The sequence below is a fragment of the Salvelinus fontinalis genome, chromosome 31 (genome assembly GCF_029448725.1).
Source record: "Salvelinus fontinalis isolate EN_2023a chromosome 31, ASM2944872v1, whole genome shotgun sequence".
Lineage (NCBI taxonomy): Eukaryota > Metazoa > Chordata > Actinopteri > Salmoniformes > Salmonidae > Salvelinus > Salvelinus fontinalis.
Window position 1 is genome coordinate 44792384 of NC_074695.1, and position 22796 is coordinate 44815179.

Here is a 22796-nt window from a genome sequence, read left to right on the forward strand (position 1 = left end):
TAGCAGATAAATCCGGTACTTTTTTTGATAAGCAAAGTTATTGTAAATTAAGAAATCTTGTGTCCAAGCTAAACAAAGAAAAGAAGAAGGGATTCTATCAGCACAACATTGATGAAGTGAAGGGTGATGGGAAAAAGCTGTGGAGAACGTTGAACACTATTATGGGTAGGAATTCAAACATGTATGCCACTTTTGTTGAATCGGAGGGTATATTTATTACAAAACCACACGACATCGCAAACTATTTTCATGAATATTTTACAGGCAAAGTGGATAAGTTGAGGAATGCTTTGATTCCAAGTGATGTCTCCATGTCATATACCCTTATAAAATATTGTATCATGAAGGAGAGGCAATGCAGGTTCAAATGTCATCAAGTAGAAAGGGACGAGGTAGAAAGAACGCTGTTGTCTCTTTCTGATGACACGTCACCTGGTACAGATCATCTAGACGCCAAAATACTTAAGAGTTACAGCTAACCAAATATCTACACCAATCTCTCATATTTTTAATAAGTGCTTGATGTATGGGGGTGTGCCCAGAAGTCTGGAACGAACGGTTATTCCACTACCTAAGGATAAAAAAAACCTGCATTCACTGGTCCTAATAGTCGTCATATAAGCTTGCTGCCAGTGTTAAGTGAATTATTGGAAAAAAATGTATCTGTACAAATCAAGGATTATTTCTCATGTAATGGTCTGATAACGCGTTTCCAGTATGCATATAAAGAAGGGCATTCTACGAGTATGGCCGTAGCACAAATGACAGATGATTGGTTAAAGAGTATGGATGATAGGAAGTTAGTTGGTGCAGTGTTGCTGGATTTCAGTGCTGCTTTTGATGTAATTGATCAGTAACTGTTACTAGGAAAATTCAAATGTTATGGTTTTAAGGATGCAGCTCTATCCTGGATGGAAAGCTATCTATCCAGGAGAAGGCAAAACGTGTTCCTTAATGGTAGCTTTTCAAATAGTAAAGATATACATTGTGGTGTTCCTCAAGGAAGCTGCCTAGGCTCACTGCTCTACTCTATCTTTACTAATGATTTACCTTCAGTAATGAACAAAGCAAGAGTGGTCATGTATGCTGATGACTACAATGTATAATGCAGCATCAGAATGTAATGAGCTAACAGATGTACTGATCAGTGAACTAAGAATGATGTCTGGGTGGGTTGATATGAACAAATTGGTGTTGAACATTTCTAAAACTAAATGTAGTGTATTTGGTTCAAGATATATGCTTGCTGATGACTCCCAATTGAATATGTCGATGAATTGAATACATATAGAGCAAGTGAAGAAAAAAATAAAATAATACTAGGCGTCATGTTGGACGCAGCTTTATCATGGTCAAAACACATAGATAATATTGTTATTAAGATGGGTAAAGGAATTGCTGTTACAAGAAAATGTTCAGAGTATGTAACATCTAGCACTCTGAATCAGGTGATTCAATCCCTGGTCCTATCACACTTAGAGTACTGTCCAGTTATATGGTCAATCCCTGGTCCTATCACACTTAGAGTACTGTCCAGTTATATGGTCAATCCCTGGTCCTATCACACTTAGAGTACTGTCCAGTTATACGGTCAATCCCGGGTCCTATCACATTTAGAGTACTGTCCAGTTATATGGTCAATCCCTGGTCCTATCACACTTAGAGTACTGTCCAGTTATATGGTCAATCCCTGGTCCTATCACACTTAGAGTACTGTCCAGTTATATGGTCAATCCCTGGTCCTATCACACTTAGAGTACTGTCCAGTTATATGGTCAATCCCTGGTCCTATCACACTTAGAGTACTGTCCAGTTATATGGTTAATCCCTGGTCCTATCACACTTAGAGTACTGTCCAGTTATATGGTCAATCCCTGGTCCTATCACACTTAGAGTACCGTCCAGTTATATGGTCAATCCCTGGTCCTATCACACTTAGAGTACTGTCCAGTTATATGGTCAATCCCTGGTCCTATCACACTTAGAGTACTGTCCAGTTATACGGTCAATCCCGGGTCCTATCACATTTAGAGTACTGTCCAGTTATATGGTCAATCCCTGGTCCTATCACACTTAGAGTACTGTCCAGTTATATGGTCAATCCCTGGTCCTATCACACTTAGAGTACTGTCCAGTTATATGGTCAATCCCTGGTCCTATCACACTTAGAGTACTGTCCAGTTATATGGTCAATCCCTGGTCCTATCACACTTAGAGTACTGTCCAGTTATATGGTTAATCCCTGGTCCTATCACACTTAGAGTACTGTCCAGTTATATGGTCAATCCCTGGTCCTATCACACTTAGAGTACTGTCCAGTTATATGGTCAATCCCTGGTCCTATCACACTTAGAGTACTGTCCAGTTATATGGTCAATCCCTGGTCCTATCACACTTAGAGTACTGTCCAGTTATACGGTCAATCCCTGGTCCTATCACACTTAGAGTACTGTCCAGTTATACGGTCAATCCCTGGTCCTATCACACTTAGAGTACTGTCTGGTTATATGGTCAATCCCTGGTCCTATCACACTTAGAGTACTGTCCAGTTATATGGTCAATCCCTGGTCCTATCACACTTAGAGTACTGTCCAGTTATACGGTCAATCCCTGGTCCTATCACACTTAGAGTACTGTCTGGTTATATGGTCAATCCCTGGTCCTATCACACTTAGAGTACTGTCCAGTTATACGGACATCTGCAGCAAAGAAAGATATAAAAAAGCTCCAAATGGCTCAAAACAGGGCTGGCAGATTCTCTCTTCATTGCTCTAAAGAAATGAATATTATTAAAATGCATCAGAATCTCTCATGGTTTCACGTTAAAAACAAATTACTATCTAGTATTCTGATTTTCTTTAGGAATGTTATATTTTTCAAAAAACCACAGTATTTTTCAGTCCAATTAGTACATACTAGCAACACGCATAACCACCAAACCAGACAGGCAAATTCAGGGCAGCTAAAACAACTCAAGCCAAGGACAAATCGCCTTAAATCTACAGTTTTATATCGAGCTATAGCTGAATGGAACTTTTTACCAATCCATATTTCTCAGGCAAAAAGTAAATCCACCTTCAAGAAAAAACATAAAAGAACATCTAATGTGATAGACCATATGACTGGACAGGAAATAGAAAGTATCAACTGAATGATAAATGTGTTTCCTGTCGGGTATTTTAATTATCTGTATTGTCTACTTGTTGAATGTTTGTGAAGTCTTGATAGTGGTTGTTTGTAATTTCTTGATAATTGGTGATGGACCCCAGGAAGATTAGCTAGCGTTATGGCATTAGCTAATGGGGATCCAAATAAAAATTACAAAAATATTACCTCAATTAACCTGTGCCCCCGCACATTGACTCTGTACCGGTACCCCCTGTATATAGCCTCGCTACTGTTATTTTACTGCTGCTCTTTAATTATTTGTATTTTTTTACTTATCACTTTTTTTTTTTTTTTTTCATTGTTGGTTAAGGGCTTGTAAGTAAGCATTTCACTGTAAGGTGTACACGCATGTGACAAATAAAATGTGATGTGATTTGATTTGAAAGTGATAGATATTACTAAGGGGTTAGCCACCACTGCAGTGTGTGTGTGTGTGTGTGTGTGTGTGTGTGTGTGTGTGTGTGTGTGTGTGTGTGTGTCTACTCACCCTGCTCCTTGATCTGTCTGATCTGGCGCACAGTCTCCTTGAGGATAGCACACTTGTCTGGCTTGACGTTGAAGCTGTCGATGTCACTGAGATTGGCAGAGATCAGTTCGGCCAGCTCCTCAATGTATTTACTCTCCTGCTCCCGCCGCCTTCGCTCACACCTACAGGGGGTGACACTGTGTTTTACTACCGGTGCTCACCAATATTATTTACCATTGAATACAACCCTGATAAAACAAACACAAGAAAATGGACTGAAACAGGGAGGGGCTAACTGAAACTGTCCAATAAGAAATACTTGTTTTTGTTTTCCATTGCAAAACGTTTCAAGGAAGTTGGCCTATTTCCAAATAACTTGTTGTTACATGTCCATGGTTAGCGAATCTGAGCAGTCTTTGTGTTATTTACAATATAGCATTCTGGGGCATGTGGCTCATTCCGCGTAACCACCATTCTCTAGTTCAGGTATGAATGTATGCATTAATTCTCTCATACATACATACATACATACATACAGTCTACCTGTCTTGACTTTGAGGATGCATTTTCAGAGTATTTAAAAAGAAACCGATTTCCAACAGGTCAATGTTGAGCTCAATATCCCAGCCAATATCCCAGCCAATATCCCAGCCAATAATCAAAATGGTCAAATATTGTGAAACCGGTTGTAAACTAGTTCAAACTGTAGTGTAGACTAGATACCTTTAATGTAAGTGATTACAGCTACTAGAGATCTCCAGATTCAGAAGCCAGGGTTGACTTACAGTAGGCTACATTAAAAAGACTACACCCTGTTTTAATGTAAAATTGGAAGTTGATTCATAAAATGTGCGAACAAAAATGTATCTGACTTGACAAAATAGATTTGCACTTGTATGTTTAAAAAAAAAACATAAATAAAGAAGAAAATCCCCAAATCCTCCCATCCCATGGCCTCACGCCAGCCCCCTACTCACCCCAGACTGGGCGTGTCGCAGGTGGAGAGCTTGCGTTTTCGGTTTTCCGAGCTCAGAGGCTCCATGGAGTTGTCCCCCAGTCCGCTCATCGTGTACACATATCAGCACCTGACAGGGACAGGACAAACACACATGCTTAGCCACAGGTCAGATAATGGGAGGGACGGTCAATAAGATGCTGTTAATGTAACTGGGTGGGGAAGAAACGAGAAGGTGTGGAAACCTTCATATATAAACACATCTATCCTTATGGCTGTGGATAATAGTCAAACTCAGAGGGAGACACACACAGACGTGAAGGAGAAGCTTTATGCTAATTATCCAACCTCAAGGGTGCTCTTAAGCTTATTTTATGCAAATCACACTATTGGCACAATATGAAAAATCTATATTGCATCGTCTGCCTCCTCCTCTCAGGGTAGAGTGTGTGTATGACCTCGCGCACACACGCAGACACACACGGATTAGCAGTGTCTCTGGCAGTTAGACACGCTGCACGACTAACCCTGTTAGACAGCAGTCTGTCTCCTACAATGCATCTCACTCGGTCTACAGGAATGTAGGCTGTCTAAGGTGGAGAGGGGCGGGGAGGGGGAGGGAGAGAAGTGAGGAAAGGAGAAGCTGGCAGCATGAAGTCCACGCTGATTGGTCCATTTATTTACCAGTGACGCTGGAGAAAGGTAGGAGGGAGGGAAAGAGACAGAGAAAGGGAGGGGACATGGGCGGGGTAGGATGAGAGCAAGAGGATAGAGAGTGAGATCAGTGGCGATCCCCTAAAAGGACACCGCTCCGATACAGCAGGTCAGGAGAATTAGGTTAAGGCTACGAAAAGTCATTTGTGTCGAAGTGATGTGTTTTTAGGGAGTCCCAAGCAGTGGAAACAGAGGAGAGGAGAGAGGGGGATGGAAACGTGTAGTGAAGGGGATGGAGCTAGAGGGAGAGCGGGAAGAGAGTGAGAGAAGGCGTGGAAGGGAGATGGAGGAGAGGGAGAGAGCGAGAGAAGAAAAGGAGGGATGCAGTAGACGATCAGGAGGAGAACCACACTCCAGTGCCCTTCTTAACCTTCCCAGCAAGTGCATCATTTTTATTCCATTGATTGCATGGTTACCTTCTGACCGACATGCACGACGCCTCTACTGAATAGAAAAGCACGCCACCAGAGGCAAAGCAACAGTGTTGCCATTCTATAATTCTATCCATTTGTTTTACAGATATTTTTTGTAATATTCCCTCGCAGTAATGTTTATCAATCACTTGGATTTCAATTCCAACCATTTCAAGGACATTCGATTGGCGTGACAAAAAGAGTGCGTTCATTGCCACGTCATCCCAGCTGTGCCAAATAGTGCACCGCAAACGTTCTAAAGATAGCCCACTAAAATGGCTTGTGAACAGACGTTCTACCCTGCCTATTCAGTTCGATCATGCCTGCTGGTCTGACAGAATCACCTAAGTCAGGGATGGGCAACTTTGATGGGGTGGAGGCCACAAAAAAATGTCTGAACTCATAATTAGGGGCCGCAGTGGCTAGCGGCTCTGCGTACCCACATCCATACCCGCCCACCTTGCCAGCAAAACATTTGAGCAACCCCCCTCTTGACAGCGGAGAGACATATTTTTGTTGTTGTTAATTTCCTGAAATTCTACACATTTTGTCATAGGGTGGAGAGACATTTTTTTCCAGTTTTAAATATGATATCTGAGTGAGAGTGACAAACAAAATCAATGGGGGCACCCCGGTCGGTAATTCCATGATTAAGCCTACTACAAGTTTAGATAGCGGGCCGCTAAACTAACTTACCCATCTAAAACATTTTAGCTGACATGGGCTAATTGAGTGACTATCAGCGACTGACATAAGAGAAACACTGATGATGTACAACCAAATTTCGAAATCGCACCTTGCGGGCCACAACCACCCAACCAGCCAGTTGCCCATCTCTGACCTAAATTAATATATCTAAATGTGAAATCAATCAAATGAAAAAGCAGCCAATGGAGCTCCATGATGCTGGAAGGTGGTGTGATGCTCCTCCCTCAGTACTATATTGGTTTCCACTCCAGACAACAACATTGACCTTAATTGGGAAGCATCATACTGTAGCTCTCTATGTAGGGAAACACGTGATTATGTGAAAAAAAAAAGGTTTCACTCTAGAGGATTTCACAAGCAGCTTTGTTTAGAAGACGCTCACTCAGTCCCTCCCTCGATCTCTTCCTCTCTCCCTCCCTCCCTCCCATACGTGTTTCCTTCAATCTCTCCATCCCTGTCAACCCTTCCCTTCTCCTACCTGCTTTCCTATCTGTCTGTCTGTCTGGGAGGTGGAGAGGAAAGGGGGAGGGATTAAAGAGAGGCGGCGGAGAGCTCAGAGGAGGCGCTTAGAACTAGAGCTAAAGGAAGGGTTTAACTGAAGCCCTCTTCCATCAATCCTGATCATGCCTGCATGCCTGCCTATTGATAGAGTTCTCAAAGAGAGAGAGAAAGAGACCGAGAGAGAGAAAGGGAGAGAGAGAGAGAAAGGAAGAGAGAGAGATGGCTCCAGCGTTCTAATTGCAGTGAATGAGGCGGCCCCAGAGGATGACTGATTAGGAGGGCTGCTGAATGCCCCAGGGAAATGGGTCACCTCCAGTGTGGCGTGAGCCAGCCATCCACCCGCTCTTCCAGAGCAGTGCAGGGAGTAAAGTCAATTACACACCAAAGACACTGGGGCCTGGTGGCACACTGGGAAGCAGGGGGGCTGTGGGGGTTAATGGGTATGGTACAGGGGAGAAGAGAGGGTGGGATGGGAAGGGGTGGACGATTTTGGGAGAAACAGGCCACGACTCCAGAGAGCTACAATGAGTGTAAGTAAACGTTGATGAAGTTGAGGTCCACCTCTCTCTCCGAGTGAGCCTCCCTCCATATTTCCTCTGTCTGTCGTTCATCCATTCCACATCCTCCTACTGTAGTTACTGGCATGTGGGCCGGGAGGTCTCCCACATGAGAGTTCAAGGTTAAACTCAGTTTTTTAAATTAATATTCTGCCCACTTCCGTTTGCCCCCCAAAAAATCAAAACACAATAAAATAATAATTTGTATCATTTATTTTTATTTTTATAGTATTTATATATATACAGTGGGGCAAAAAAAGTATTTAGTTAGCCACCAATTGTGCAAGTTCTCCCACTTAAAAAGATGAGAGAGGCCTGTAATTTTCATCATAGGTACACTTCAACTATGACAAACAAAATGAGAAAAATAAATCCAGAAAATCACATTGTAGGATGTTTAATGAATTTATTTGCAAATTATGGTGGAAAATAAGTATTTGGTCACCTACAAACAAGCAAGATTTCTGGCTTTCACAGACCTGTAACTTCTTCTTTAAGAGCCTCCTCCTTTAAGAGCCTGTCCTCCACTCGTTACCTGTATTAATGGCACCTGTTTGAACTTGTTATCAGTATAAAAGACACCTGTCCACAACCTCAAACAGTCACACTCCAAACTCCACTATGGCCAAGACCAAAGAGCTGTCAAAGGACACCAGAAACAAAATTGTAGACCTGCACCAGGCTGGGAAGACTGAATCTGCAATAGGTAAGCAGCTTGGTTTGAAGAAATCAACTGTGGGAGCAATTCTTAGGAAATGGAAGACATACAAGACCACTGATAATCTCCCTCAATCTGGGGCTCCACGCAAGATCTCGCCCCGTGGGATCAAAATGATCACAAGAACGGTGAGCAAAAATCCCAGAACCACACCTAGTGAATGACCTGCAGAGAGCTTGGACCAAAGTAACAAAGTCTACCATCAGTAACACACTACGCCGCCAGGGACTCAAATCCTGCATTGCCAGACGTGTCCCCCTGCTTAAGCCAGTACATGTCCAGGCCCGTCTGAAGTTTGCTAGAGAGCATTTGGATGATCCAGAAGAAGATTGGGAGAATGTCATATGGTCAGATGAAACCAAAATAACTTTTTGGTAAAAACTCAACTCGTCGCGTTTGGAGGACAAAGAATGCTGAGTTGCATCCAAAGAACACCATACCTACTGTGAAGCATGGGGGTGGAAACATCATGCTTTGGGGCTGTTTTTCTGCAAAGGGACCAGGACGACTGATCCGTGTAAAGGACAGAATGAATGGGGCCATGTATCGTGAGATTTTGAGTGAAAACCTCCTTCCATCAGCAAGGGCATTGAAGGTGAAACGTGCCTGGGTCTTTCAGCATGACAATGATCCCAAACACACCGCCCGGGCAATGAAGGAGTGGCTTCGTAAGAAGCATTTCAAGGTCCTGGAGTGGCCTAGCCAGTCTCCAGATCTCAACCCCATAGAAAATCTTTGGAGGGAGTTGAAAGTCCGTGTTGCCCAGCAACAGCCCCAAATAAATTCATAAAAAATCCTACAATGTGATTTTCTGGATTTTTTCCCCTCAAATCTTTCTGTCATAGTTGAAGTGTACCTAAAAGCCAAAGCCTCCGGATGGGTTTTCTCAAAGCATCTAATGAGAACCTTGACGTCCTCGTACCTAGCCAGTTGGAATTCCGGTGGAATACCCCACCCAGGTAGTGGCAGTGCTGGAAACACTGGCTGCAGTAACCCATGGGGAGGGAGTCACACTCAGACAATCAGAGAGGGGGAATATTATTGTGGCCCTGCCGGCACAGAGGTGCTTGGGAAGATGGGTCTCAACAGAGGACCAGCGTGTGGGTGTTGGGGGAAGGGGTTTATCCGAGCTCCATTAGCTAGGACTAGATATTGGTTAATTAAATCTGTAGGTCGATCTATGGGTGGGAGGGGAGAAAGGGGCAGAGGTGTTTGTTTGAGAGGGGTGGGATGAGTGAGTGTATGCATCCCACATCTGTTGACAATATTTTGGAATTTCTACTGCCAATCCTTGTTATAGGTAACGATCCTTCGTAGAAGTGCTTATATTATTATGCACATTAATCTTTAATTGTGGGAAGAAATTAAGATATGCAAGATTTTTTTATATATATTTTTCAAAAATGTTTTTTTAATAATGAATCAGTACACCCGAGGTCAAAATGTTAGAAATTATGTTGGCTGCGAATCTGGTTCTGTACTGTAGGTGACACCATGTGCTCTTTCTAAAGGATGGGCCCCTATCGCTTAACCTTTCACGCTTGAGTTCCAAATATCTCTAATGGCCCCAGCGTGAGTTTTTTTTAAGTGCGTGATGTCAGAATGCCCTCACTGATTGTTACGCAACAGGACAGTTAACCTGCGCTGTCAATTTGAAATTATTTTCTAACAATGTTTCAGTTCTAACAACAATTTGAATTGAGGTGTGTTCCACCTCCTCATGAATTCACAATGAACTATCCCATTTCACTGTTGCGGACAATTTATGTTTGAGGATTTACTGAACCGGACAAGCTTCTGTCTTCGATGAAAGCCCAAGCACCTCCCCAGTGTTTCCCCTGATCAAGTATGCAGACATTTGCCCAGTCTAGCACAAACTTTTTCCCCTGGCACATTTTCTGGCTGGCGCTCGCATTGCCTTCATTGTTGTTATCCTTACAAATAATAACTTGTGTGCGTTCCAATCAAAGTAAGTACCTTATTTTCTGTATATCGTTAACACAGTGTCCAAAGAAGGGCCAGATGTATACAGAATGGTGTCGTCTGCGTAGAGGTGGATCAGGGAATCACCCGCAGCAAGAGCGACATAATTGATATATACAGAGAAAAGAGTCGGCCCGAGAATTTAACCCTGTGGTACCCCCATTGAGACTGCCAGAGGTCCGGACAACAGGCCCTACGACTTAACACACTGAACTGTATCTGAGAAGTAGTTGGTGAACCAGGCGAGGCAGTCAGTTGAGAAACCAAGGCTGTTGAGTCTGCCGATAAGAATACGGTGATTGACAGAGTCGAAAGCCTTGGCCAGGTCGATGAAGACGGCTGCACAGTAATGTCTTTTATCGATGGCGGTTATAATATTGTTTAGTACCTTGAGCGTGGCTGAGGTACACCCGTGACCAGCTCGGAAACCAGATTGCACAGCGGAGAAGGTACGGTGAGACTCGAAATGGTCAGTGATCTGTTTGTTAACTTGGCTTTCGAAGACTAGAAAGGCAGGGCAGGATGAATATAGGTCTGTAACAGTTTGGGTCTAGAGTGTCACCCCCTTTGAAGAGGGTGATGACCGTGGGAGCTTTCCAATCTTTAGAGATCTTGGACGATACGAAAGAGAGGTTGAACAGACTGGTAATAGGGGTTGCAACAATGGCGGCGGATAATTTTAGAACGAGAGGATCCAGATTGTCTAACCCAGCTGATTTGTACGGTCCAGGTTTTGCAGCTCTTTCAGAACATCTGCTATCTGGATTTGGGTGAAGGAGAAGCTGGGGAGGCTTGGGCAAGTAGCTGCGGGGGGTGCGGAGCTGTTGGCCGGGGTAGGGGTAGCCAGGAGGAAAGCATGGTCAGCCGTAGAGAAATGCTTATTGAAATTCTCGATTATCGTGGATTTATCGGTGGTGACAGTGTTTCCTAGCCTCAGTGCAGTGTGCAGCTGGGAGGAGGTGCTCTTATTCTCCATGGACTTTACAGTGTCCCAAAACTTTTTAGAGTTAGATCTACAGGATGCACATTTCTGCTTGAAATAGCTAGCCTGTGCTTTCCTAACTGACTGAGTGTATTGGTTCCTGACTTCCCTGAAAAGTTGCATATCGCGGGGGCTATTCGATGCTAGTGCAGTCCGCAACAGGATGTTTTTGTGCTGGTCGAGGGCAGTCAAGTCTGGAGTGAACCAAGGGCTATATCTGTTCTTAGTTCCACATTTTTTGAAAGGGGCATGCTTATTTAAGATGGTGAGGAAATTACTTTTAAAGAACTACCAGGCATCCTCTACTGACGGTATGAGGTCAATATCCTTCCAGGATACCCGGGCCAGGTCGATTAGAAAGGCCTGCTCGCGGAAGTGTTTTAGGGGTGGTCGTTTGACCGTAGACCCAGGCAATGAGGCAGTGATCGCTGAGATCCTGATTGAAAACAGCAGAGGTGTATTTGGAGGGCAAGTTGGTCAGGATAATATCTATGAGGGTGCCCATGTTTACGGATTTAGGGTTGTACCTGGTGGGTTCCTTGATAATTTGTCTGAGATTGAGAGCATCTAGCTTAGATTGTAGGATTGCTGGGGTATTAAGCATATCCCAGTTTAGGTTACCTAACAGAACGAACTCTGAAGATACAGTTGAAGTCGGAAGTTTACATACACCTATGCCAAATACATTTAAACTCAGTTTTTCAAAATTCCTGACATTTAATCTTAGGAAAAATTCTCTGTTTTACGTCAGTTGTGATCATCACTTTATTTTAAGAATGTGAAATGTCAGAATAATAGTAGAGAGAATCATTTATTTCAGCTTTCATTTCTTTCATCACATTCCCAGCGGGTCAGAAGTTTACATACACTCAATTAGTATTTGGTAGCATTGCCTTTAAATTGTTTAACCTGTTGAGGCTGGGGGCGCTGTTGTCACTATTTATGGTAATCGTGTAATTTTTGAAACAGCTTCCTACAAAATTCTTGATCGTACAATATGCATATTATTATTATTATTGGATAGAAAACAGTCTATAGTTTCTATAGGAGTTGAAATTTTGTCTCTAAGTGGAACAGAACCCATTCTACAGCAATTTCCCTGACATGGAGTCAGATTTCAGAAATTTTGGCCACTGTTCTGGAGTCAGTTTTAAAGCCAATGTTATTCCTATGAGTATACGGACACTGCTTACGTCTTCCCCTGGATGCCTTTACGTGATGACGATTTGAATGGGGTCGATTGCGCGTTCACAGGCACTATAAATTAAAAAACCCTGTAGCTAGTAAGTCTTTTGCAGCTGCATCATGCGCGTGGAGGACACCGACCCGCACCTGTTCCAAGCATTAGTGTTGGGAGTAATCTTTCTCCGGTCATGTTAAGACTCGTTATAGGAGTTAAAAACATCATAAGGTAGTTAATTTAAAGCGTTTTATAGCAATTTATATCCGTTTAGTGCGATTTTGGGACATTTATTTCTGAAACGCTGTGAATCGCTGGGCACGCTTCCAGTTCATGCTGAACGCAGTTGGCATTTCCACATGGCAAGAGTACAGCTTTCCACCAAAAGACGATTAGACCCAAGAAAGGATCCTTTGCCCAAGATACTGATGGAAGAACAGCTCAAAGTAGGAAATTTTTATTATGATAAATCGTGTTTCTGTCGAAAAATGTTAGTGGCTTAGGACGCCATGTTTTTTGACGTAGCTTCGCTTGGCGCAAACTGTATTGAAAAGTAAGGATAATTTAAAAAATGTAATTCCGCGATTGTATTAAGAATTAAATTGTCTATCAATCGCTGTCCACCCTATATTTTTTAGTCACGTTTATGAGTATTTATGTATACGAGTAGATCACTGTCTAATATGGCGCACGGACATTTTCTCACCAGCTGGGCTACTTTCCCCATTGTCTAACCATGATTTTGGTGGCTAAATATGCACATTTTCGAACAAACTGTATATGCATGTTGTAATGTGATGTTACAGGGGTGTCATCTGAAGAATTCTGAGAAGGTTAGTGAAAAAAATAATATATTTTGGCGATGTTTACGTTATCGCTCACTTTGGCTAGAATTAATGCTGGGGTAATGTTTGCACATGTGCTATGCTAATATAACGATTTATTGTGTTTTCGCTGTAAGACACTTAGAAAATCTGAAATATTGTCTGTATTCACAGGATCTGTGTCTTTCGATTAGTGTATGCTGTGTATTTTTACGAAATGTTTGATGATTAGTAAGTAGGTAAACACGTTGCTCTATGTAGTTATTCTAGTCCATTTGTGACGGTGGGTGCAATTGTAACCTATGCCATCTACCTGAAATATGCACATTTTTCTAACAAAACCTATCCCATACCATAAATATGTTATCAGACTGTCATCTGATGAGTTTTTTTCTTGGTTAGGGGCTATAAATATCTTAGTTTAGCCGAATTAGTGATAGCTACTGTTGTTGGTGGACAAAGAAAAATGGTGGATTATGCTAATGTGTTTTTAGCTAATAGATTTACATCTTTACATATTGTGTCTTCCCTGTAAAACATTTTAAAAATCGGACATGTTGGCTGGATTCACAAGATCTGTGTCTTTCATTAGCTGTATTGGACTTTAATGTGTGAAAGTTAAATATTTAAAAAAAAAATTTTTTTTGAATTTCGCGGCTCTGCCTTTTCAGTGGGGGTGGGGGGGGTGTGCCGCTAGCGGCACCCTCATCCTAGACAGGTTAACTTGGGTCATACGTTTCGGGTAGCCTTCAACAAGCTTCCCACAATAAGTTGGGCGAATTTTGGCCCTTTCCTCCTGACAGAGCTGGTGTACCTGAGTCAGGTTTGTAGGCCTCCTTGCTCGCACACTCTTTTTCAGTTCTGCCCACAAATTTTCTATAGGATTGAGGTCAGGGCTTTATGATGGCCACTCCAATACCTTGACTTTGTTGTCCTTAAGCCATTTGCCACAACTTTGGAAGAATGCTTGGGGTCATTGTCCATTTGGAAGACCCATTTGCGACCAAGCTTTAACTTCCTAACTGATGTCTTGAGATGTTGCTTCAATATATCCACATAATTTTTCTTCCTCATGATGCCATCCATTTTGTGAAGTGCACCAGGCACTCCTGCAGAAAAGCACCCCCACAACATGATGCTGCCACCCCAGTGCTTCACGGTTGGGATGGTGTTCTTCGGCTTGCAAGCCTCCCCCATTTTCCTCCAAACATAACTATGGTCATTATGGCCAAACAGTTCTATTTTTGTTTAATCAGATCAGAGGACATTTCTCCAAAAAGTACAATCTTTGTCCCCATGTGCAGTTGCAAACTGTAGTCTGGCTCTTTTATGGCGGTTTTGGAGCAGTGGCTTCTTCCTTGCTGAGCGGCATTTCAGGTTATGTCGATATAGAACTCGTTTCACTGTGGATATAGATACTTTTGTACCTGTTTCCTCCAGCATCTTCACAATATCCTGTGCTGTTGTTCTGGGATTGATTTGCACTTTTTGCACCAAAGTACGCTCATCTCTAGGAGACAGAACGCGTTCCTAAGCGGTATGATGGCTGCGTCGTCCCATGGTGTTTATACTTGCGTACTATTGTTTGTACAGATGAACGTGGTACCTTCAGGCGTTTGGAAATTGCTCCCAAGGATGAACCAGACTTGTGGAGGTCGACAATTGTTTTTCAGAGTTTTTTTCTGCAACTCCTCCCCCTTTGGCAGTTCTATCTTGACAGAAAATGTTGTAGTTGGGGATGGAAATCTCAATTTTTGGTGGCCTTCCTAAGCCAGGATTCAGACACGGCAAGGACATCAGGGTTGGCGGAGTGTGCTAAAGCAGTGAGTAAAACAAACTTAGGGAGGAGGCTTCTGATGTTAACATGCATGAAACCAAGGCTTTTACGGTTACAGAAGTCAACAAATGAGAGCGCCTGGGGACACGCAGGGCCTGGGATAACCTCCACATCACCCGAGGAACAGAGGAGGAGTAGGATCGGGGTACGGTGAAAGGCAATCAAAACTGGTCGTCTAGTGCGTTAGGGACAGAGAATAAAAGGAGTAGATTTCTGGCCGTGGTAGGATAGATTCAAGGCATAATATACAGACAGGGGTATGGTAGGGCACGGGTAGAGTGGAGGTAAACCTAGGCATTGAGTGATGATAAGAGAGGTTGCATCTCTGGACGCACTAGTTATGCTGGGTGAGGTCACCGCATGTGTGGGAGGTGGGACAAAAGAGGTATCTGAGGCATGTTGAGTGGGACTAGGGTCTCTGCAGTGAATTAAAACAATGATAACTATCCTAAACAACAGTATACAAGGCATATTGACATTAGAAAGAGACATAAAGCGAGGCATAAAGCAATCACAGGTGTTGATTGGAAGAGTTAGCTAAGACAACAACGGGTAAGACAACAACAGCTAATCAGCTAAGACAATAACAACAGGTAAAATGGTGATGAATGGGCAGAGAGGGTCAGTTAACTACACACAGGGCCTAAGTTCGAGGCTGGGGCCAACAGATAAACAAAAATAAACAATATGGAGTACCGTGATTAATGAACAGTCCAGCAGACATCAGCTATGTAGCCAAGTGATCATAGGGTCCAGTGAACAGCAATAGATGAAACAGGGAAGCTGCTAGGTAGTCTTTACTACGCTAGCAAGCGGGAGACACGGAGTTAAAAATATATTTTTTTTAAAGTCAGCAGGCCAGGGTTAGTAGAAGCGTCTGCTCCGACGTCCGGCAAAGGTCTAAAAATGGTCTAAAAATAGCAGATCCGTATAACATTGAGTGAGGCGGGTTACCGGAAGGTATATTTAATTTAAAAATGGAAAAAGAGATTGAAAATATATTGAAATATATACAAAAAAGATGAAAAATACAAAATGTACACAGGAGAAAGACAAACAACGTCTGCACTGCTACGCCATCTTGGATACAAAATGATGCACATAACTCTGCAATGTTTGGTTGTATTGGAGAGAGTCTCAGTCTTAAATTAATTTCAAAACACAGTCTGTGCCTGTATTTAGTATTCATGCTAGTGAGGGCTGAGAATCCAATCTCACATAGATACATGGTTGAAAAGGGTATCCGTGTCTTAACAGCGCGATTTGCCAAGGCAGGATACTCTGAGCGCAGCCCAATCCAGAAATCTGGCAGTGGCTTCTGATTAAATTCCATCTTCACAGAACTGCTCTCTTGTTCAGATATCGGTAAGTGGACTGGAGGCAGGGCATGGAAGGGATAACAAATCCAGTTGTTTGTGTCATCATTTTCAGGAAAGTACCTGCGTAATTGCACACCTAACTCACTCAGGTGCTTCACTGTATCACATTTGACATTGTCCGTAAACTTGAGTTCATTTGCACACATAAAATCAGACAAAGATGGAAAGACCTGTGTGTTGTCCTTGTTAATGTAGAAAGAGAAGAGCTTCTTAATCATAGCCTCAATTTTTGTCCAGCACATAGAATATAGTTGCAGAGAGTCCATGTAATCCTAGATTCAGATCATTCAGGCGAGAAAAAACATCCCCCAGATAGGCCAGTCGTGTGAGAAACTCGTCATCATGCAAGCGGTCAGACAAGTGAAAATTATAGTCAGCAAAGAAAACTTTAATCTGAACTCTCAATTTAAAAAAATGTGTCAATACTTTACCCCTTGATAACCAGCGCAATTCGTATGTTGTAAAAGCGTTACAGGCCCATATCATTGCATAGTGCAGAAAATACACGTGAGTTCAGGGGCCTTGCTTTAACCTGTCTAGGATGAGGGTGCCGCTAGCGGCACACCCCCCCCACCCCCACTGAAAAGGCAGAGCCGCGAAATTCAAAAAAAAAATATTTTTTTAAATATTTAACTTTCACACATTAAAGTCCAATACAGCTAATGAAAGACACAGATCTTGTGAATCCAGCCAACATGTCCGATTTTTAAAATGTTTTACAGGGAAGACACAATATGTAAAGATGTAAATCTATTACCTAAAAACACATTAGCGTAATCCACCATCTTTTATTTGTCCACCAACACCAGTAGCTATCACCAATTCGGCTAAACTAAGATATTTATAGCCCCTAACCAAGAAAAAAACTCATCAGATGACAGTCTGATAACATATTTATGGTATGGGATAGGTTTTGTTAGAAAAATGTGCATATTTCAGGTAGATGGCATAGGTTACAATTGCACCCACCGTCACAAATGGACTAGAATAACTACATAGAGCAACGTGTTTACCTACTTACTAATCATCAAACATTTCGTAAAAATACACAGCATACACTAATCGAAAGACACAGATCCTGTGAATACAGACAATATTTCAGATTTTCTAAGTGTCTTACAGCGAAAACACAATAAATCGTTATATTAGCATAGCACAGGTGCAAACATTACCCCAGCATTAATTCTAGCCAAAGTGAGCGATAACGTAAACATCGCTAAAATATATTATTTTTTCACTAACCTTCTCAGAATTCTTCAGATGACACCCCTGTAACATCACATTACAACATGCATATACAGTTTGTTCGAAAATGTGCATATTTAGCCACCAAAATCATGGTTAGACAATGTGAAATGTAGCCCAGCTGGTGAGAAAATGTCCGTGCGCCATATTAGACAGTGATCTACTCTTATACATAAATACTCATAAACGTGACTAAAAAATATAGGGTGGACATCGATTGATAGACAATTTAATTCTTAATACAATCGCGGAATTACATTTTTTAAATTATCCTTACTTTTCAATACAGTTTGCGCCAAGCGAAGCTACGTCAAAAAACATGGCGTCCTAAGCCACTAACATTTTTCGACAGAAACACGATTTATCATAATAAAAATGTCCTACTTTGAGCTGTTCTTCCATCAGTATCTTGGGCAAAGGATCCTTTCTTGGGTCTAATCGTCTTTTGGTGGAAAGCTGTCCTCTTGCCATGTGGAAATGCCAACTGCGTTCGGGATGAACTGGAAGCGTGCCCAGCGATTCACAGCGTTTCAGAAATAAATGTCCCAAAATCGCACTAAACGGATATAAATTGCTATAAAACGCTTTAAATTAACTACCTTATGATGTTTTTAACTCCTATAACGAGTCTTAACATGACCGGAGAAAGATTACTCCCAACACTAATGCTTGGAACAGGTGCGGGTCGGTGTCCTCCACGCGCGTGACGCACCAAGAAAGGAGTTGCTAGCTACAGGGTTTTTTAATTTATAGTGCCTGTGATTGCGCAATCGACCCCATTCAAATCGTCATCACGTAAAGGCATCCAGGGGAAGACGTAAGCAGTGTCCGTATACTCATAGCAATAACAGTGGCCTTTTAACTGACTCCAGATCAGGGGCCAACATTTCTGAAATCTGACTCCAGGTCAGGGAAATTGCTGTAGAATGGGTTCTGTTCCACTTAGAGACAAAATTTCAACTCCTATAGAAACTATAGACTGTTTTCTATCCAATAATAATAATAATATGCATATTGTACGATCAAGAATTTTGTGGGAAGCCGTTTCAAAAATTACACGATTAGCATAAATAGTGACAACAGCGCCCCCAGCCTCAACAGGTTAACAAAGTTAACCATTTTCACTGTAGTGTCCAAAACGTCTTTCAAGCTGTCAGGCATTCCCTTGGCAGCAAGAGCCTCTCGGTTGATGCTGCAGTGTACCCAAGTGGCGTCGGGAGCAACTGCTTGCATGCGAGTATCCACTCTACCATGTCTCCCTGTCATGGCTTTTGCTCCATCAGTACAGATACCAACATGAGCAGCAGCTACGTTTGGCTACATACGGACCGTTAGTGGAATTCCCGCAAGACTTATTTGACTAGGCTACCTGTATTTGACATTTTGTTGTTATTTCACTAGATGGTTTCATTTTATTTTTGGCAGCGAAACGAGGCTACTCGGGCGAGAGAAAATACTCACCCAAATGTATAGCTCCATTGGAAAATATCAATGTACTGGTTGAAAATGTGAAGCAAAAATATAAAAAATAATAAATATATATATATATATATACAGTTGAAGTCAGAAGTTTACATACACTTAGGTTGGAGTCATTAAAACTCATTTTTCAACCACTCCACAAATTTCTTGTTAACAAACTATAGTTTTGGCAAGTCGGTTAGGACATCTACTTTGTGCATACACACACAGTAATTCTTCCAACAATTGTTTACAGACAGATTATTTCACTTTTAATTCACTGGTTCACAATTCCAGATAATTTAAACAAGTATGGGAAACAATTTAAACAAGTATTCGAAACAGTAAAACACTATGAAAAATCTGGGAAACCAGGCCTGTTATTCATAGCTGACTTTGAAAAGGCCTTTGATAAAGTACAACTTGAATTTATATATAAATGTCTGGACTATTTTAATTTTGGAGAATCTCTTATACAATGGGTTAAAGTTATGTACAGTAACCCTATGTGTAAAATAGCAAATAACGTCTACTTCTCAGAAAGAGGAGTAAAACAAGATATTTATTATGGCCATCGAAATGTTAGCTATTAAAATCAGATCAAACAATAGTGTCAAGGGGCTATAAATCCAAGGTTTAAAAACAAATGTGACCTTGTACGCTGATGATTCATTTTTTATTTTAAATCCGCAATTTGGATCCCTGCACAGCCTCATCAAGGATCTAGAAAATGTTTCTAACCTCTCTGGATTAAAACCAAATCACGATAAGTCCACCATATTACGTATTGGATCTCTAAAAAAAAAAACGTTTACATTCCTGTGTAGTTTACCAATAAAATGGCCCGAAAGTGAAGTGGACAAACTCGGTATTCATATCCTGGAAGAAAGGATCTCACTGCAACAAATTTTATAGAAATTTTGCCAAATCAGATAAGATTTTGCTACGATGGATAGACAATACCTTTCTATTTGTGGAAAAATCACACTGATTAATTATTTAGTCATATCCCAGTTGACCTATTTACTTATGGCCCTGCCTACACCTAACAACTTGTTTTTTTATTTTATTATGTGAACCAAAAATATTCCACTTTATTTGGAACGGCAAGCCAGACAAAATTAAACCGACGCAGTTATATAATGAATATGAATTCAGAGGGCAGACATGAAATATTAAAGCATTGGACCTCTCACTAAAGGCTTCAGTCATACAAAAACCATGCTTAAATCTCATCTGGTTCTCTAGCAGATTAGTAATAATGGCTCACCCGGTGTTCAAGAATGGCCCTTTTCTCTTCATTCAGAGTACAACCTCTCACTTTCAGTTACATAAAAATGAAATAATCTCAAAAATATCCCTATTTTAAAAACAAGCAACAGAAAGCTGGTTGCAATTTCAGTTTAATCCACCAGAAAAGAGAGAACAAATATTATAAGAAATATTATGGTTAAACTCAAATATACTTATTGATATAAAAATATTTTTTTGAATAAAAAAGAAAAAGGATCATCTTTGTAAATTATATCATAAATAGGACTGGTGGAGTTGTCATTCATGCAGCTAACAGAAATATATGGAAATGTTTGCTCTTTCCAAAATTACAGCCATCTGATTGTAGCATTACCGCAAATATTGAGGAGGCAAGTGGAAAGGGGAGAAGGTAAGGAACTTGTCTATCATCCCTGCATTAAAGACCAAAATTGGGTAAAGAAAATTGTGATAAATAATAAAGCATACCAGTTTAATTTAAGGACAAAAAAAATAACAGCTGCGTCATACAGGTTGCAAAATTGTTGGAAGGAGATTTTCAATGTGCCAATTCCATGGTTCCATGGAGCTAAATATCTTCTATACTCGCTTCGAGGCAAGTAACACTGAAACAAGCATGAGAGCATCAGCTGTTCCGGACGACTGTGTGATCACGCTCTCTGTAGCCGATGTGAGTAAGACCTTTAAACAGGTCAACATTTACAATGCCGCAGGGCCAGACAGATTACCAGGACGTGTACTCCGAGCATGCGCTGACCAACTTGCAAGTGTCTTCACTGACATTTTCAACCTCTCCCTGTCTGAGTCTGTAATACCAACATGTTTCAAGCAGACGACAATAGTCCCTGTGCCCAAGAACACTAAGGTAACCTGCCTAAATGACTACCGACCGTAGCACGTACGTCTGTAGCCATGAAATGCTTTGAAAGGCTGGTCATGGCTCACATCAACACCATTATCCCAGAAACCCTAGACCCACTCCAATTTGAATAACGCACCAACAGATCCACAGATGATGCAATCTCTATTGCACTCCACACTGCCCTTTCACACCTGGACAAAAGGAACACCTATGTGACAATGCTATTCATTGACTACAGCTCAGCGTTCAACACCATAGTGCACTCAAAGCACTAAGCTAGGGACCCTGGGCATAACACCTCCCTCTGCAACTGGATCCTGGACTTCCTGACGGGCTGCCCCCAGGTGGTAAGGGTAGGTAACAACACATCCGCCACACTGATCCTCAACGCGGGGGCCACTCAGGGGTGCGTGCTCAGTCCCCTCCTGTACTCCCTGTTCACACGGCCAGGCACGACTCCAACACCATCATTAAGTTTGCTGATGACACAACAGTGGTAGGCCTGATCACCGACAACGATGAGACAGCCTATAGGGAGGAGGTCAGAGACCTGACCGTGTGGTGCAAGGACAACAACCTCTCCCTGTGATCAAGACAAAGGAGCTGATCGTGGACTACAGGAAATGGAGGACCGAGCACACCCCATTCTCATCGACGGGGCTGTAGTGGAGCAGGTTGAGAGCTTCAAGTTCCTTGGCATCCACATCACCAACAAACTAACATGGTCCAAGCACACCAAGACAATCGTGAAGAGGGGACGACCAAACCTTATCCCCCTCAGGAGACTGAAAAGATTTGGCATGGGTCCTCAGATCCTCAAAAGGTTCTACAGCTGCACCATCGAGAGCATCCTGATGGGTTGCATCACTGTCTGGTATGGGACCTGCTCGGCCTCCAACCGCAAGGCACTACAGAAGGTAGTGCGAACGGCACAGTACATCACCGGGGCCAAGCTTCCTGCTATCCAGGACCTCTATACCAGGCGGTGTCAGAGGAAGTCCCTAAAAATTGTCAAAGACTCCAGCCTACCTAGTCATAGACTGTTCTTAATGCTTCCGCATGGCAAGCGGTACTGGAGCGCCAAGTCTAGTTCCAAGAGGCTTCTAGCCCCAAGCCATAAGACTACTGAACATCTAATGAAATGGTTACCTAGACTACTTGCATTGCTACTCTCTGTTATTATCTATGCATAAGTCACTTTAATAACTCTACCCACATGTATATATTACCTTGACTAACCGGTACCCCCGCACATTGACTCTGTACAGGTAACCCCTATATATAGCCTTGCTATTGTTATTTTACTGCTGCTCTTTCATTATTTGTTACTTTCATTTCTTATTTTTTAGCTATCTTTCTTAAAACTGCATTGTTGGTTAAGGGCTTGTAAGTAAGAATTTCGCTGTAAGGTCTACACCTGTTCTATTCGGCGCATGTGACATATAAAATTTGATTTGATTAGATCCCTTGTTTTGATACTACCCATATGTAGCTTGTTTTTGGTCACAGGTTCAGGAATGGCCGAAAAATTGCAACATTTACATGGATCTACTGTATATTTACAAAAACTT

The 22796-nt window shown here is 42.0% G+C and overlaps 1 protein-coding gene across 5 annotated transcripts in view; it reads right to left on the reverse strand.

The window, feature by feature from the left end:
• The window catches only part of LOC129830375 (nuclear receptor coactivator 3-like), a 130441-nt gene that overhangs the window by 22767 nt on the left and 84878 nt on the right, over positions 1-22796 (reverse strand). For all 5 annotated transcript variants that reach the window (XM_055892907.1, XM_055892905.1, XM_055892906.1 and 2 more), the window contains 2 exons: positions 4612-4719; positions 3656-3816 (listed from right to left, as the gene is read on the reverse strand). In XM_055892907.1, the coding sequence (XP_055748882.1) occupies positions 3656-3816; positions 4612-4700 (250 nt within the window). In that variant the 5' untranslated portion in view covers positions 4701-4719. The remainder of the gene's footprint in view (positions 1-3655; positions 3817-4611; positions 4720-22796) is intronic.